The sequence below is a fragment of the Hyla sarda genome, chromosome 6 (genome assembly GCF_029499605.1).
Source record: "Hyla sarda isolate aHylSar1 chromosome 6, aHylSar1.hap1, whole genome shotgun sequence".
In the NCBI taxonomy this organism is placed as follows: domain Eukaryota; kingdom Metazoa; phylum Chordata; class Amphibia; order Anura; family Hylidae; genus Hyla; species Hyla sarda.
The window spans coordinates 133,928,129-133,945,742 of NC_079194.1; the positions used below are offsets into that span (position 1 = coordinate 133,928,129).

Below are 17,614 nucleotides of genomic sequence, written 5' to 3' on the forward strand. Positions count from 1 at the left end.
GATATTGGACGACCTCTGACGTAAGCAAAAGGCCTGTGCAAGCGCAGTCCATTCCATAGGAAAGAGAAGTATAAGTCCGTCCTTTATATTTTCCATTCCTTTTAAATACACTTCTGGCTATGGCTTAAAAGTAGCAGTTTTCAACGAAAAAAAAAAAAAAATGCCAGGAAGAAACCTGTGTGGAAACACCTATCCTATAGGGGTTACCCAGCAGGGGAGACCTTTGGCCTTTGCACAGTATATATATATATATATATATATATATATATATATATAAAAGCCCCTGTGAGCTAATTAGGAGCTGATTTTTTTAATGAAATCAAATTAAAATCATAGGTACCTCCCACACGATGGGGGATATTTATCAAAGGATTTAGACTGGTTTTTCCTGTCTAAATTTGTCGCACAGAAAGTCGCAGTCTAAATATGTGCGACTTTTCTGCGACTTTTGCTCTAGAGGATTTTTAGAACATGATGCATGCAAGTCTATTTTAGACGGAAATGCATTGGAAAATGCATTGGTGCTGAATTTATCAAAAGCAACTTTTCAGCGACAAGTCGCATCGGCTGAAAGTACGCCGAAATGTCAGACCATGTTGGAGCAGGTTTAAATACAGTCTAAAGCATAGATCACAATGTCTGTGCACAGAATTTATCAAGAGCTGTGCGCCTTTTGATGAATTAGGCGCACAATAGACCAACCTAACCCTCTGTAGTTTGGTCTATATTGATGCGGGACATAGACAGCTTTGATAAATATCCCCCAATGGCTATAAAGCGCCCTGCTCACATCAGGACAGTGAGGGCCGTACCAGGGGAACGGAGTCTAAGAGGTTACTGGTTTTCACCAGAGCCCGCCACAAAGCGGGATGGACTTGCAGCCGCAGGTAACCCCCAGGTCGTTCCACCCGATAGCGACTCAACCTCACTGACAGCTGAGACAGGTGCGGTACACAAGGACTAGACGGAGGCGAGGTCAGACGTAGCAGAAGGTCAGGGCAGGCAGCGAGGTTCGTAGTCAGGGCAGACGTTCTGGGTACACAGGCTTGGGAACACACTATAAAGCTTTCACAGGGCACAAGGCAACAAGATTCGGCAAGGACAGGAAGGGAAAGTGGGTTTATATATGTTTGGGAGTGATTACCACTGATTGGGCCAGGCACCAATTAGTGGTGCACTGGCCCTTTAAATTTCAGAGAGCCGGCACGCGCGCGCCCTAGAGAGCGGGGCCGCGTGCGCCGGGACATGACAGCAGGGGAACGGGACAGGTGAGATGATTGGGATGCGACCCGTGGGCGGGCGCGTCCTGCTACGCGGATCGCATCCCCGCCGGCGATAACAGTGCAGTGCTCCCGGTCAGCGGGTCTGACCTGGGCGCTGCACACAGAAAAACGCCGCGAGCGCTCCGGGGAGGAGCAGGGACCCGGAGCGCTCGGCGTAACAGTACCCCCCCCTTAGGTCTCCCCCTCTTTTTGGAGCCCAGGAATCTGCGGACAAGCTCCTTGTCAAAAATGTTGGCCTCAGGTTCCCAGGACCTCTCTTCAGGGCCACAATTCTCCCAATCAATTAAATTAAATCTTTGACAGCGAAGACATCAGAGGAGCAAGAAACAGGAGCGGGAACAGTAACCTTGGGAGAAAAGCGGTTAAGCACAAGAGGTTTGAGAAGAGACACATGGAAAGAGTGAGGAATGCGAAAGGAAGAAGGAAGATGAAGTTTGTAAAAGACAGAATTAATTTGATTCTTGATTTTAAAAGGACTGAGGTAGCGAGGACCCAACTTGTAGCTAGGGACACGAAAGCGTATGTATTTGGCAGAGAGCCACACTTTTTCCCCAGGGAGAAAGACAGGAGGAGTTCTTCTCTTTTTATCTGCATGTCTCTTCATTCGAGACGAGGCCAGTAGGAGCGACTTTTGAGTCTCCTTCCAGATAGCGGAGAGGTCCCGGGTTACTTCATCCACGGCAGGAACTCCAGAAGAAGTGGGAATGGGGAGGGGGGCAGCGGGTGACGGCCGTACACCACAAAGAATGGGGATTTGGCGGAGGATTCTGAATTTTTGAAATTGTACGAGAATTCAGCCCAGGGCAGAAGGTCGACCCAATCATCTTGGCGGGAGGAGACAAAATGTCGCAAGTAGTCACAAATAATCTGGTTTACTCTTTCCACTTGTCCATGGGATTGAGGGTGATAGGAGGACGAGAAATTTAATTTGATCTTTAATTGATTACAGAGAGCTCTCCAAAATTTTGGTACAAATTGAACGTCTCTATCCGAGACAATATGCGTGGGAAGCCCGTGAAGACGAAAAATCTGCAGAAAAAATTGCTTCGCCAACTGTGGTGCAGAAGGAAGGCCTGGAAGCGGAATAAAGTGAGCCATTTTGGAAAAACGATCAATGACCACCCAGATGACGGTGTTGCCATGGGATACGGGAAGATCTGTAATGAAACCCATGGCAATTTGGGACCATGGTTGCTCAGGGACGGGCAAAGGATGGAGGAGTCCAGCAGGCTTCTGGCGAGGAGTTTTATCCCGGGCACAAACAGTACAAGCCCGAACAAAATCAGTAACGTCACCCTCCAGTGTAGGCCACCAATACAGACGGAAGATTAGCTGAATGGACTTTTTAATGCCAGCATGACCAGCCAGGTGAGAAGAATGCCCCCATTTGAGGATCCTGAGGCGAAGGCGTGGAGGAACAAAAGTCTTTCCAGAGGGGGTTTGCCCCAGTGAGGCTGGAGCAGAGGAGACCAGGCACTCAGGTGGTATAATATGCTGCAGAGGGGCTTCAGACTCGAAGGCATCAGAGGAACGAGAAAGGGCATCAGCTCTGACATTCTTGTCAGCGGGATGGAAGTGTATCTCGAAGTTGAAGCGGGCAAAAAACAACGACCATCTAGCCTGGCGAGGATTCAGACGCTGAGCGGACTGGAGGTAAGACAAATTCTTGTGGCCAGTGTAAATGACAATGGGGTGTTTGGAACCCTCCAAAAGATGTCTCCACTCCTCGAGTGCTAACTTGATGGCCAGGAGTTCACGATCTCCAATAGAGTAGTTCTTTTCTGCCGGAGAGAAAGTCTTTGAGAAAAAACCACAAGTAATGTTACGTCCGGTAGCCTATTTTTGCAGAAGTATGGCTCCGGCTCCGACTGAGGAAGCATCTAGTTCCAGGAAGAATGGTTTCAACAGATCAGGTCTGGCCAAAACTGGTGCAGAGGCAAAGGCAGCTTTGAGACGTTTGAAGGCCTCATCCGCTTGTGAAGGCCACGACTTTGGATTAGCATTCTTCTTAGTCAGAGCCACAATAGGGGCCACAATGGTGGAGAAGTGGGGAATAAACTGTCGATAATAGTTGGCTAATCCCAGGAAGCGTTGGATAGCACGGAGTCCAGAAGGGCGTGGCCAATCCAAAACCGCCGACAGTTTATCTGGATCCATTTGAAGCCCTTGGCCAGAGACTAGATAACCTAAGAAAGGAAGACTGTTGCATTCAAAGAGACATTTTTCAAATTTAGCGTACAGGTGGTTTTCACGGAGTCTTTGGAGCACTTGACGGACATGACGACGGTGTTCCTCTAAGTTAGAGGAAAAAATCAAGATGTCATCCAAGTAGACCACAACATAGGTATACAATAAGTCCCGAAAGATCTCATTAACAAAGTCCTGGAAGACTGCAGGGGCGTTGCAGAGCACAAAGGGCATAACTAGAAATTCAAAATGTCCATCTCTGGTATTGAAAGCGGTTTTCCACTCATCACCTTTACGGATGCGAATAAGATTATACACGCGCCTTAGGTCCAGTTTGGTGAAGATACTTGCTCCGCGTAGACGGTCAAAGAGTTCGGAGATCAAAGGCAGGGGATAGCGGTTTTTGATGGTAATCTTGTTTAAATCACGGTAGTCAATACATGGGCGTAAGGATCCATCCTTTTTAGAAACAAAAAAGAACCCTGCTCCAGCAGGGGATGAGGATTTCCGAATAAAACCCCTTTTTAAGTTCTCCTGGATATACTCCGTCATGGCTTGAGTCTCTGGGGCTGACAGAGGGTAAATCCTGCCACGGGGCGGAGTGGTACCAGGAAGAAGGTCAATGGGACAATCATAAGGTCTATGTGGAGGTAAGACCTCTGCTTGCTTTTTGCAGAATACATCTGAATAGTCCTGGTAAGCCTTGGGAAGGCCCGGTAAAGAAGAAGCCTCAGGGGTTTGACTAGTGGAAGCAGATGTGAGACATCGCTTGTGACAAGAAGGACCCAACTTTTGATCTCCCCGGTGGTCCAGTCGAGGGTAGGAGCATGACGCTGGAGCCACGGCAAGCCGAGAAGAACTTGAGGTGCAGTTAGGCAGAACGAAAAATTCTATTTTTTCATGGTGAAGTCCAATGCTCATGGGCAGGGGTTCATTGCGGTAGCGCACAGTGCAGTCCAATTTCTCTCCGTTTACTGAAGAGATGAAGAGCGGCTTGACGAGAAGGGTTACTGGAATACTGAACCTATTAACGAAAGAGGCCAAGATAAAGTTTCCTGCAGAACCAGAGTCCAAGAAGGCCACTGCTGAGAAGGAGGAGTTGGCAGAAGGAGAAATCCGCACAGGTACAGTCAGACGTGGAGAGGCAGAATTCACACCAAGTGTCGTTTCAACCTCGTGAACTAGGCGCGTGCATTTCTCCTGACGCGGAGGGCGGATAGGACAGTCTTCTAGGAAATGTTCAGTACTAGCACAGTACAGGCACAAATTCTCATTTCGGCGGCGAGTCCTCTCTTGTAGGGTCAGGCGAGACCGATCCACTTGCATAGCCTCCTCGGCGGAAGGCACAGGAACAGATTGTAAAGGACGTTGGAAGAGAGGATCGCGGATCGCATCCCCGCCGGCGATAACAGTGCAGCGCTCCCGGTCAGCGGGTCTGACCGGGGCGCTGCACACAGAAGAATGCCGCGAGCGCTCCGGGGAGGAGCAGGTACCCGGAGCGCTCAGCGTAACAGTTGCAAAGTCCGTCAAAGCAGTTACAGACTCAGGAGAAAACTGTGGGAGAGAAATGACCTGGTTAACATTTGCAAAAGAAGGAACTTTTGGCATAAACGATGGGAGAAATCTCAGAAGGACCTTGTTTGGTAAGAATATATAGTATAGGGTTCGGAGGAAGCTAGGGCTTGGAGTTCACTAACCCTTTTGGCAGTAGTAACAGCCAATAGTAAAACTATTTTAAGAGTGAGGAACATAAGTTCCACCTCCTCTAAGGGTTCAAATGGTTGAGCACAAAGTTGTTGCAAGACTAACGCCAGATCCCATGGAGCAACTGGTTTCACGATCTAGGACAGATTCTAGTGATGACTTTAATAAAAGATTTTATCACCGACTCTTGAGTGAGTCGTCTCTGAAGAGATGCAGATAGGGCTGCTAGCTGTACTTTAATAGAGTTTGGAGCTGATCCTTTGTCAAATCCGTCCTGCAAAAATTCCAGAATTGAAGGAATAGAAGGAATAGAGGAGTCAATCTTCCTCCTATCACACCACTTAAGGAAAATGTTTCTGATCCTGGCGTAGGTCTTGTTAGTCGCCACACTCCTAGAGTGAGATAGCGTCTCTAGTACACGGTCCAAAAACCCTCTGGCTTTCAATAAGGACCTATAAACCTCCATTCTGTTAGATTGAGAATTCTGAGGTTGTGGCAGAACTATGTGCCCTGAAACAATAGATTGTGCTTGAGGGGAAGTTTCCAATACGTTCCCTTGCTCATCTGAATGAGATGGGAAAACCAGGATCTCTTGGGCCAGAATGGTATGATGGCGATTACTTAATCCTGATCCTGTCTGATCTTCATCAATACCCTGGGTATCATGGAAGTTGGTGGAAATATGTAAGCCAGATTGAAATCCCAAGGAATTGTCATGGCTTCTACCCAAAAGGGCATGTCCGCAGGATAAAGGGAGCAGAATTTGTCCAGTGTTCGATAGGCTCTTGTGGCCATCAGATCCACCTCTGAAAGAGCCCAAAGGTCTACGAGTTGGAAGAATATCTCCTGGTTTAAGGCCCATTCTCCAGGAATTGTCAAATCTCTGCTCAGGCGCTCTGCAAGGATATTCTGGACTCCCTTTATGTGGACAGCAGATAACCTGAGTATCCGTGTTTCTTCCAAACAGAAGATCTTTGCTACCTCCTGAAGTAGCAGAACAGATCTCGTTTCTCCCTGCTTGTTTATATAATAAACAGCCGACATGTTGTTCCTTCTCACCTTGACAACTCTTCCTAGAAGAAAATATTTGAACTGAAGAAGTGCATAATAGATTGCTCTTAGCACCTTGATATTGGATGAGAGGAGCATTTCTTCTAGACTCAATTTCTCTGCTACCTTTCTTCCTAGCAAATGGGCTCCCCAACCAGACCCTGAGGCGTCTGTTGTCAAGAGTAACTATGGAGGATCTGTAAGTGACATGCCGTCCTGGGGAATGGCCCACCATCTTAGAGATCTGCGAACTGCGGGAGAGAGTCTGAGAGGAGAGTCTAGGGAGGAAATCCTTTTGTACCAAGCATAAAGAATCTCTGCTTGTAGTGGCCTCATGTGCCAGAGTGCCCATGGGACAGCTACTGTCAAGCAGGAAAGGAGACCTAGGAATCTCATAAGAATCCTAAGAGGTACCCTGCAAGGAACACAAAGGAATTGATATCCCTTGGATATCCTGTCCTTCCTCGCTGGGGATAGATAGATCTTCATAATGTGGGAGTCTATGCAGAATCCCAAGAAAGTTATTGTCTTGGTTGGCGTAAGATGTGATTTCTGCAGATTTATTAGCCATCCTAGCCTGCGGAGTAGATCCAGAGTCATGGTGGTGTGAAGATGGAGTTGTTCCTGAGTCCTGGCTAATATAAGCCAGTCGTCCAAATAGGGGATTATTCTTATACCCTGGACTCTGAGAGGCACCTTCATTGAGGATACCACTTTTGTAAAGACAAATGGGGCTGTTGTGATCCCAAAGGGGAGGACACAGAACTGAAGGTGGTGAAGGACCCCTCTGATAACAACTGCAATCTGCAGGAATTTCCTGTGCCCCTGGTAAATGGGTATATGGGAATAAGCGTCTTTGAGATCAAAGGACGCCATGAAATCGTCCTTTTGCAGGATCATCTTGACAGATTTTATCGTTTCCATACAAAATCTTGTCTTTGTTATGAATCGATTGAGAAACCTGAGGTCTATAATGAGTCTCCATTTCCCTCCTGGGTTGGGTACTAGAAAGACAGGGGAGTATACCCCTTGCCCCTTTCTGCTAGGGGAATGGGCAGCATTTGTAATGATCTCTAGAACTGACTCCTCCAAGAAATCCTGTTTTGAAGATTTTAGAATGGAGGAAGTTAGGAATCTCCCTGGAGGCTGACACATGAGGGGAAGAAAATAACCACTCTCTACAATGTTTAGCACCCAAATATCTTTTAATAGATCTTGCCAGGATTGGAGAAAATAATTTAGACGGCTGCCTACTGACATTTTGTCAGAATTCTGGTTTCTTTGAACTTCTGGCTCTAGAAGACCCTCTTCTGGCTGAGCTGGATCCTCTGCCACATCCTGAGTTCCTAGCTTGTCTGGCTCTTTGTGGAGAACGGTCCCTTTTAGACTGGTTGGTTGTAGCGACCATGAAAGGATCTGTCCGATCATGGCAGATTCTTACCGTACCCTTCTTATTGGAAAGTTCTTCCATGATGGTATCTAATTCGGGACCAAATAATTTGGTCAGATTAAATTCTAGATTACAAAGAATATATTTTGAATGACTGTCTTCAGACCAGGGTCTTAACCAGAAAGCTCTTCTGGCAGCAGAAGATAAGGCCATATTACATGCTGACAACTTCACCTGCTGGCAGTTGGCATCATACAAGTAATGCATTCCCAAGTTGATAAACTTGAAAGACCTAAGTATATCCTCTCTGCTGACTCCAGAATCTATATCATCCTGGACTTTAGAAAGCCAAGACTTCATGGCTCTAAGCACTTCAAATGAGGCACTGCCCACAGCACACTGACTAGAGGATGCAGTGTAGGAACGTCTGAGGGTTACCTCCATGCGTCGATCCATGGGGTCCTTTAAACTTGATCTGTCGTCTGACGGGATGATCATTCTTTTTGAAAGTTTCACAATCGCCTAATCAACCTTCGGGGGATTAACCCATTCCTTAGACTTAGCCTGGTCTAATGGATAAAGGGTTTTCAAATGCCTATTAATAACTGGTGCCTTCTCTGGATTGATCCATTCGGACTTCATGAGCTCCGAAATTGTGTCATCCACTGTAAAGACTCTGGGTCCCTTGGAAGTAGAAGGAACCTTCCCTTGATCAGCAGGGGTACTCTCCGTCTGTACAGCTTGGGACGACAGGACACACAGATGGGATAGTCATATCCATCCGGAAGAGGGACCTTACAGGAAATGCCCAGCGCTTTCTGGTGCAAATTCTTCGGCTTTATTGAGTCATAAAAATATACAGAACAGGGACAAGAACGCCGACGCATTTCGGATCTACACGATCGTTAGTCATGACTAAGGATCATGTAGATCCGAAACGCGTCGGTGTTCTTGTCCCTGTTCTGTATATTTTTATGACTCAATAAAGCCAAAGAATTTGCACCAGAAAGCGCTGGACATTCCTATTTTCTGTTTGCCTATAATATTGGGCCAGGTGCGCTGCTGGCCTGTCCGTGCGCAGGTGAAAGAGAGTGGAGCTGTCAAGGAACTCCCTTTGTGCTTACAGGAAATGCATTCCAAGTGTCTACGTTTATGGGAAGACTTCTCATGAGGCTCTCTGCGGCCTTCTGATCCTCCAGATTCCATAGAGGACATCTAAAACATATAAGAGGAAAAAAATCAATAAAGATAGAAAAAAAACCTTCTGGAAGAAACCTACAATTATAGAAGAAATATAAGCTCCAAGCAATATAGCAGTATACTGGAATCACAGAATACCAAACTATCTGGCTCCAAGAGACTGAGCCTATACACAGGAGGGGTTTAATTGGCGCCAGTCCGCGCCAGAAATAGGCACCGCCCACTTCCGGGTCACGGCCTAACAAACCTTCCAAGAACAGGAATTATAAGAAAACCCCCAGGATTAAATATATGAACTCCTGAAGCATAAGGTCTTTAAGAACGGTATGCAGAAATACGCTGCGTATACGCCAGGTGGGAACGCACCCTAAGAATGTATATCACTCTGCTTGAAAATGGCTCCAATGTGTCATCTATCATCTAGCTCTAGTCCTACACAAATAACAAGAGACTCTGTTTCCCCTTCTCTGTAGCAAACCTTCAAAAAATGCAGAAGCATGGAGAACATTATTAAGAAGCGAGCATTGTAAAATGTGAAATGGGTTGAAACAGTAAGCCATGAGTGTCTATAGAGATTTATAAAAACCTGTGTAGAGGATATGTGGTGCTATCAGATTGCTTCTTTCCTGTTTCAGAGTTCCTTTTAAAAATTAAAGAAGCAATCTGATGCACCACTCATCCTCTACACAGGTTTTGATAAATCTACTCCATTGGTCTCAGTATACTGAATTTGGTCAGTATGATGGTGATATGTATGGTAATAATACTCCTCCTTGTATATCGATAATATTGCTGTCAGTATACATGATTTGGCCAGTACCAGTATGATGGTAATATGTATGGTGATAATATTCTTCCTTGTATACTAGTATTGGTGGTAATATTGGTCAGTATACAGGATTTGGTCAGTAACAGTATGATAGTAATATGTATGGTGATAATATTCCTCCTTGTATACAGGTATTATTGGTAATATTGGTCTCGGTATACAGGATTTGGTCAGTAACAGTATGGTGGCAATATGTATGGTGATGATCTGCTTGTATACTGGTTTTATTGGTCTGGCATCCCTTTCTCCCGTGATAAGACATTCACCCCCTGACCTGTGGATAGGAGATACATTTGTTTGGACTTGACATCCCTTTTAAGCACAACTACTGACAGGCTAACTGGCATCATAGTGAGAAGGGTAGGAAAAGTACACAGGAACAATGTTAGGAAAAACATTAATTAGAATTTATTAGGATTATGTTACCCCTATTCTAAGGTTTCTTTTGTGACCCCTATTCTAAGGAGTCTGAATCACCCAGTCTGTTCATCTCTACTTTATATACGTCACCTACTGAAGAAGTTCCATACCATGTGACCTGACATATGTGACCACTGACATCTCATTATCCTGGTTTTAGTATTTTTTATTTTGCGATTAAACAAAGTTACATTCATTTACATAAATTAGAACATAATAAATAAAATACCACAGATCTTTTACATGCAGTCCCCATATTATCCCTTAGGTGGCAAATGATAAAGGCCTAAACATAATACTGTATACGTGTAATATTAAAATTTATGTTGCATAATGTCAAAGCTGTTATTTGTGGGTGTGGTCAGTATTCATAAGCATTTTCTTGTCAACTTTCTACAACCTTGAGACATCAATGAGGCAGCACCCATAACATGAATAAAACGGGCACGAAACCCCAACCCATGACCTGAGTATGACTCTTACACTGATTTTATACAGATTATTCAGGGTTATGGAGGTTACATCCAGAATAAGTTACAATGTTGGGTACATGAGTCCTATATGCAGAAATATTTAGTCTTGCAAATCTGGCCCTAACCTGTCTCCAGAGATGCTGCGGCTGGAACAGACAAGTCACATGACCCATTTCTCAGTTACCATTTCCATATGTACATGGCCCATTGTTGTAAATACAAACATTATTAGGAGACAGGTGCAGTTATAAATATGTAGATTCTGGACAGAAAGGTTGTCACGGACCCCTGGCGATACAGCTTCATCTCCACATCCAGCAGGAAATCCTTGGGCTTCCTGAGGGGTCTCTGCAGGTAGAGGATCCCTGTGTATGGGTTCAGTTTCCTGACGCTGAAATAGTTTTCTTCATTTCCTTTCTTAATGTCCATGATGATATTATCACCGGCATAGGCTGGAGATGGGGATATGCGAAATATCTGTGCTGGAACCACCACTCCGGTTGGGAAGTTGAGGCGATGGTAGGAGATCCGAAATGGGGTGTTCTGACAGTCTTGGTAGTTGAAGCAGTTGTGTCGCTCACATTGCCTAGAGAACGCAAATATAGAAAATCATGGTGAGGTATTAAAGACTACCCCAATTACATTTTACCTTTTTACACTGGGTGGGACCTAAATAAGGAACATGGCAGATTTAATATCATACATCTCATAACTGGAGTAGATGCGCCAACTTATTGAGATGCGGCAAATTTAATAAGAGGTATTTGGGGGGATTTATTATTGGATGTACTTTGGTTTTGTTTTGTATGTTGTGCACATGTTGTGGCGCAGTTCCGCAGTTGTGCCTCTTCAATTTGCCTTTTAGTGTAGACATTTTCAGACATTAGCAGAATTAACTTAAAGGGGTTGTTATGGAGCTGCAGATGACATGTCACATCGTTGCTCAGCCAATCACTGGCCGCAATGATGCCCGTGATTGGTTGACCAGCAATGTGATGTGACACCTGCAGCTCTATGAAATACTACAGCAGCTACGGCAGCTGAAACCAGTCGCCAATACCGGAGACTATGAGGCTTTTTACCAGAGACTACAAAGCTTTTTTTGTTTTATTATGCATTCTGGGCATATAGATTACATTTTTTCACTGGACAACCCATTTAACTCCTTAAAGGAATTATTTAGCAGGACTGGAGGTTGTTTTCAACTTTGGCATATGAAAAAACAAACTTTTACTCACCTCCTGCACTCCATTGGTGCCTCTGGTGTCCCGCTCCGGACTCCGGCTGCGCTTTTCCTCATTTTTGAGGAGTCCCGATTTTTGGCATAAAGAGGAACACAACCGGGGACCGGAGCCAGACACCAGAAGCTCCGCTGGAGCGCAGGAGGTAAGTAAAGGTTTGTTTTGTTATATGCCAAAATTGTAATAACACCTTTAACAACACACAAGCTCAGGAGTAGGGCTCGCTTCACACCTGGTGAGAGATGGCTGCTATAAGCAGCCAAAATCACCACGAAAGCCAAACAACGGCAATCACGCTGATGCTTGGCATTAACACTTTAGATGCAGTGATCAAACCACAGAGCGAAGCACAGCACCAATAACACTGACAAATGCTATGCTATGGCATAGCTTTAAACGTTTGCAATCAAAAGATAGCATTTAATAGTCCCCCTATGGGGAGGGTAAAAAATATTGAATAAAATAATTTAAAAAACTGTTAATACATGTGAATAGATGAAAGATGAAGTTATTCCCCTTCTTCCATTTTTTAAAATATGTAAATAAAAATAAACATAAATATATGTGGTTTCACTATGTGCAGAAATGTGCGAACTATGAAAATATACCGTAATGTTAATCAAACCATGCGGTCAATGGTGTAAATGTATAAAAAATTACAGATTTTTGCTCACTTTATATACCAGAAAAATATGAATAAAAAAGTGATCAAAAAGTCCTATCAAAACAACTATGATACCTATAAAAATTACAGATCGTGGTGCAATAAATGACCCTCATACATCCATGTATGAGGAAAAAGTTATAAAAATCTGAAAAGGACAATTTTAGATATACTCATTTACTTACAAAAAGTTAGAATTTTTTAAAAGTTTTAAAATAGAACAAAACCTAATATAAATTGGATATTATTATTGTAATCATATTGACCTACATAATAGAGATAATGGGGGAGATTTATCAAAACCTGTGCGGAGGAAAGGTTGACCAGTTGCCCATAAAAACCAATCAGATTGCTTCTTTCATTTTTCAGCTGCCTTTTTTTTTTTTTTTTTTTTTATGAAAGAAGCGATCTGATTGGTTGCTTTGGGCAACTCAACAACTTTTCCTCTGGACAGGTTTTGATAAATCTCCCCCCTTATCTCTGTGAGAATGACACATTGGGGGAGATTTATCACAATCTGTGCGGAGGAAAAGTTGCCCAGTTGCCCAATCAGATTGCTTCTTTTATTTTTAAAAAGGCCTTTGACAAATGAAAGAAGCGATCTAATTGGTTGCTATGGGCAACTCAGCAACTTTTCCTCTGGACAGGTTTTGATAAATTTCCCCCTAATGTGTCATTCTCACAGAGATAAGGTGTTCTTTCTCCGAACACTCGTCTCAGAAGCAAGAAGAAGAGGCAAGATCTGGGAACAGGGCAGAGGTGAACAGGAGCTGCCTGGGGACCAGGACTAGGTAAGTATGTTTTTTTTTTTTTTTTTATATATATATCACCCACCCATGTAGCATATAAATAAAATAAAAAGCCCAGGAGGTTGGCACATAAAATGCCTGTTTTAATAAGCCACCCACCCACCCATAGTGTTACAAGATACACTACTAGAGAAGCTTAGAAGCTTACTGCATCCTGCTACACATTGAATTTTATAATAACAATACCTTGATACATTTCCAGGCTATATAACTTACATATTGGAGACTCTTCTGTAATTTTCTGGACAATCGAAGGAGAGACACTTGTGACTTCCCTGGATGTTGTAACATTCCTCCGAGGATGTGCAGTTGTGGGTTCCTATTTCACACTCATCAATATCTGACACAGAAAGGAAAACATAAGAAATGTAATGAAAACTATATAAATATAATGTAGCCAGCCAGTTTGATAAAGCTGCTACTATATATGAGATCTGACAAGCTGTATACAGGCAGAATAATAAACTTAATGTGAACTACAAAACTGAAGCTCAGAGCTTAAATAAAAAGATTCCATGACCTATCTACAACTTTAACAGTTTAAAGTGTTACTGTCATAAAGACTGTTAAAAGTCTTGATCGGACAGGCTCCATAGACTTTCTCTAGAATCTGTCTACTGCAGAAAGATGGGGAGAGCAGCATGCCGGAGACACAGGTGCTAAGCTTCTAATGATCAGTGGGGGTCTGAATGCCCCAACTTTTGACATGCCTCTATGACAAGTCAAAGGTTTTATAAATTTAAAGCATTATTGTCATTTATGTTTATATCTTAACAAAAATGTTAAATTATGGAATGTTGATCACACTGCACTACAATTGATTAGCCACTAGATGGCACTACATGCTTTACTGGCATAATGGTGTTCTATGTAAAGCTGTGCTCATGCATTGCAGTCACTGGTTGAGGCCATGTTCTTCTGCTGTGTTTTTGCTGGTGGCATAGTTCACAAAGTTGTGAATGGGATATGTATACCTTATGAATGCTGCAAGTTTATCCTTGCCACTATTTACCTTTGCATGTTAACCCATTGACTGACATTGTGTATCCATGCTCTGGACATGCACACTGATAACTTCCTGGGGTGTTGACACAGGCAAAAGTGCAGATAGATCCAATACTCTGACGACATTCATCAATATCTGGAATAGAAAGGAAGCATTAACATTGTGTAGGAATCATTGTTTATGATGATTTACTAAACAGTGCACCAATAACTTAACCTTACAGTGAACAAATAGTGCATTAAAGTGCATCAATACAGTACAGGACACCAATAACAATACAATACAGTGCACCAATAACAATTTTATACCATATTAATGTGGTGTCCCGGTACCGTATTGCACACCGTACCTAGTGTAGTGGTCCCCAAAGTCAGAGTAACTACGCTCAGGTAGGGTCCCCAGGTGGGACAGCCCCTAGTCACCTCTTCTCTACTCTAATTTTACAGTCTTAATATATGTGTATATTTAGTAATAATGTGTATTTAATATAATATAAAGTACTTACCTTGTTTAGCATCGCAAGACCTTCGGTCATGTTACCATGTTAATATCCTCTATGGTTTGTTGGAGGACCTTTGGAGGTCCTTGGGTCACGTGGGTTGCTGCTCTCGTGGATGCCGGACTAGCAGGACGGATCTGCGCAACTTGCAAAGACACGCTAGGCAGAGTGCATGGAGTGAACTTCGCTCTGTGCCGAATGACTGGCGAAGGGGGGCATTGGCTCGTGACATCACGGCCATGCCCCCTCAATGCAAGTCTATGGGAGGGGGCATGACGGCTGTCATGTCCCCTCCTATAGACTTGCATTGAGGGACTGTTGCCGTGACATCACAAGCCTCAGGCGCTGCATCTAACACTCTAAACGAATGCAGCAGGGAGATTGCGGGGGTGGTCCCCAGCAGCGGGAACCCTGTGATCAGACATCTTATCCCCTATTCTTTGGATAGGGGATAAGATGTCTAGGGGCGGAGTAACCCTTCAAGTGGAAATCTTGGGTGAGTTTCCACCCTTTTTTTCCCAGGACTTGACGCCTGACGCTAGGCCTAAAAACCTACCGGCCTCATTGGAACTTAAACCGTGAGTTCTAAACTACCCCCGCTAAAGCTAGCGTGACTACTGGACCACAACTGAATCCCTTAAATCCAGTGGAACAGCGCATATTATCCTAAAGACTCTAAACTGCTAAAGTCCCAACCTTTGTCAATCTCCAAAGAAAGCGAGCATGTATAGCAACTGTTCCGGTTATGAAGCTTGCATAAAATCTTCAGTAAAAGTTAAAACTGTTTCAGAAAACTCTCCGGTTGTGGACATTCCATTACTATTTACCTCCCTATCGCTCTTGGGAAGGGTGGCATTACTGAGGAGCCCTCACCCTGGCGTCATGAATAGCAAGGGTTAACAAGCACCCTTTAGTCACTGCACAGCTACACTCTCCATACTCTACTCTCCCAGGCTATCACATTAATAATGGTACTATACAGTACACCAATACCAGTACCACTGTGTGCACAACAGTACATGATAGTGCACCAGTAACAGTACCATACAATGCACCAGCGGTAGTGCACCAATATTAATACCATATAGTATGCCAATAACAGTGCCATACTGTGTACCAAAAACAGTACCATACAGTTCAACAATAACTGGATGCTTTTAACCTGAATAGGTAACTGTTTAATTTGATTATTAGGGTAATGATAATTATAAGGAACATTATATTGCTACAGAGGTTGAAAAGGTGGGGTCAGCCTGTTAGTGCTCAGACCATATGCTGCACATTGCATTCCACTGGTCTGCATGGCTGTCATCCCAAAAAGAAGCCTCTTCTAAAGATTATGCACAAGAAAGCCTGCAAACTGTTTGCTGAAGATAAGCAGACTAAGGACATGGACTACTACTGGAAACATGTCCTGTGGTCCAATGAGACCAAGATAAACCTTTTTGGTTTAAATGGTGTCAAGGGTGTGTGATGGCAACTAGGTGAGGAGTACAAAGGCAAGTGTGTCTCGCCTACAGTCAATCATGGTGGTATAATATACCTAGACTAGACAAAAATGCACCTTCTCCTGTTATTAAACTTTTTCCTTCTCTGCCCTCCTGCTGATGTTCAAAAATTTTCTCTGAAAATCAGCTTAGCTTCGTCCTGTGTCTGCAAGACAAGCAATGTGGGTCTACGGGTGGGAGGGGGCTGGGGGAGCTCCGCCTACCAGCTCTGGGAGAACTGTAAATTACAGAAGATGCCTGCAGGGCAAAAATCTGCTCAAAAATACCCTATCCAAATTATATAATGGCCAGAAATAGTGCTGCTCCTCATGTATACACAGGGCAGCTTATTCTGAAAGGTCACAGGTACGGTTAAACTTTTGGGTCTACCAGCCTGTAGCTACGCCCCTGACTTGTATCATTCCATTTAGTGCACCAATAACAGTACCATGCAGGATCCACATTACCTTCACAGGTGGTGCCATCATCGCCCAGCTTGTATCCCTCCTTACAGTAACACTGGTAGGAGCCGTAGATGTTGGTGCACTCCTGGTTACATGGGTTCTGTTCACACTCATTAACATCTGCATAAAAATATTTGCAGGTCACATGATCTGATGCCCAATATATTTGAATGATTTAATGAAGATTACAGAGATGCACCCTGAATTACTTAAGATTACAACTATGTCTTTCTCTGGTCTGTGCTCCATCTGTAGTAACAGGCAGAAAAATTGTCCAGCCATGAAGCGTTGGTACCCATAATACTTGGAGGAATAAATGGCTCAATTCAATCTGAGCTTCCTGTTTTATGAAAACTATTCCAGAACTACAGTATAGACTAACACAGGAAGGGCAGCAGTAGGGACTGAAATAGAATGATTAAAGAGGTACTTTTTTTTTTTTTTTAATCAACTGGTGCCAGAAAGTTATACAGACTTGTCTATTACTATTATTTAAAAATCTTAATCCTTCCAGTACTTATCAGCTGCTGTATACTACAGAGAAAGTTGTGTATTTTTTTCCAGTCTGACCACAGTGCTCTCTGCTGCCACCTCTCCTTGTCAGGAACTGTCCAGAGCAGAAGAGGTTTGCTATTGTCCTTTGTTCATGCTTTAGACCAGTGGTCTCCAACCTGCGGACCTCCAGATGTTGCAAAACTACAACTCCCAGCCTGCTCGGACAGCCGTTGGCTATCCGGGCAGGCTGGGAGTTGTAGTTTTGCAACATCTGGAGGTCCACAGGTTGAAGACCACTGCTTTTGACAGTTCCTGACACGGACAAAGTGGAAACTTAGCCTAAGTCAGACTGGAAAGAACTATATACCTTCTTCTGTAGTATACAGCAACAGATAACTATTGGAAGGATTAAA

The 17,614-nt window shown here is 43.8% G+C and overlaps 1 protein-coding gene across 2 annotated transcripts in view; it reads right to left on the reverse strand.

Moving 5' to 3' along the window:
- Positions 1-10,214: 10,214 nt before the first annotated feature.
- Positions 10,215-17,614, reverse strand: part of LOC130276132 (fibulin-2-like) — a 162,804-nt gene continuing 155,404 nt past the window's right edge. For both annotated transcript variants that reach the window (XM_056525059.1, XM_056525058.1), the window contains 4 exons: positions 16,710-16,826; positions 14,263-14,391; positions 13,467-13,590; positions 10,215-11,122 (listed from right to left, as the gene is read on the reverse strand). In XM_056525059.1, coding sequence (XP_056381034.1) covers positions 10,765-11,122; positions 13,467-13,590; positions 14,263-14,391; positions 16,710-16,826 — 728 coding nt within the window. In that variant the 3' untranslated portion in view covers positions 10,215-10,764. The remainder of the gene's footprint in view (positions 11,123-13,466; positions 13,591-14,262; positions 14,392-16,709; positions 16,827-17,614) is intronic.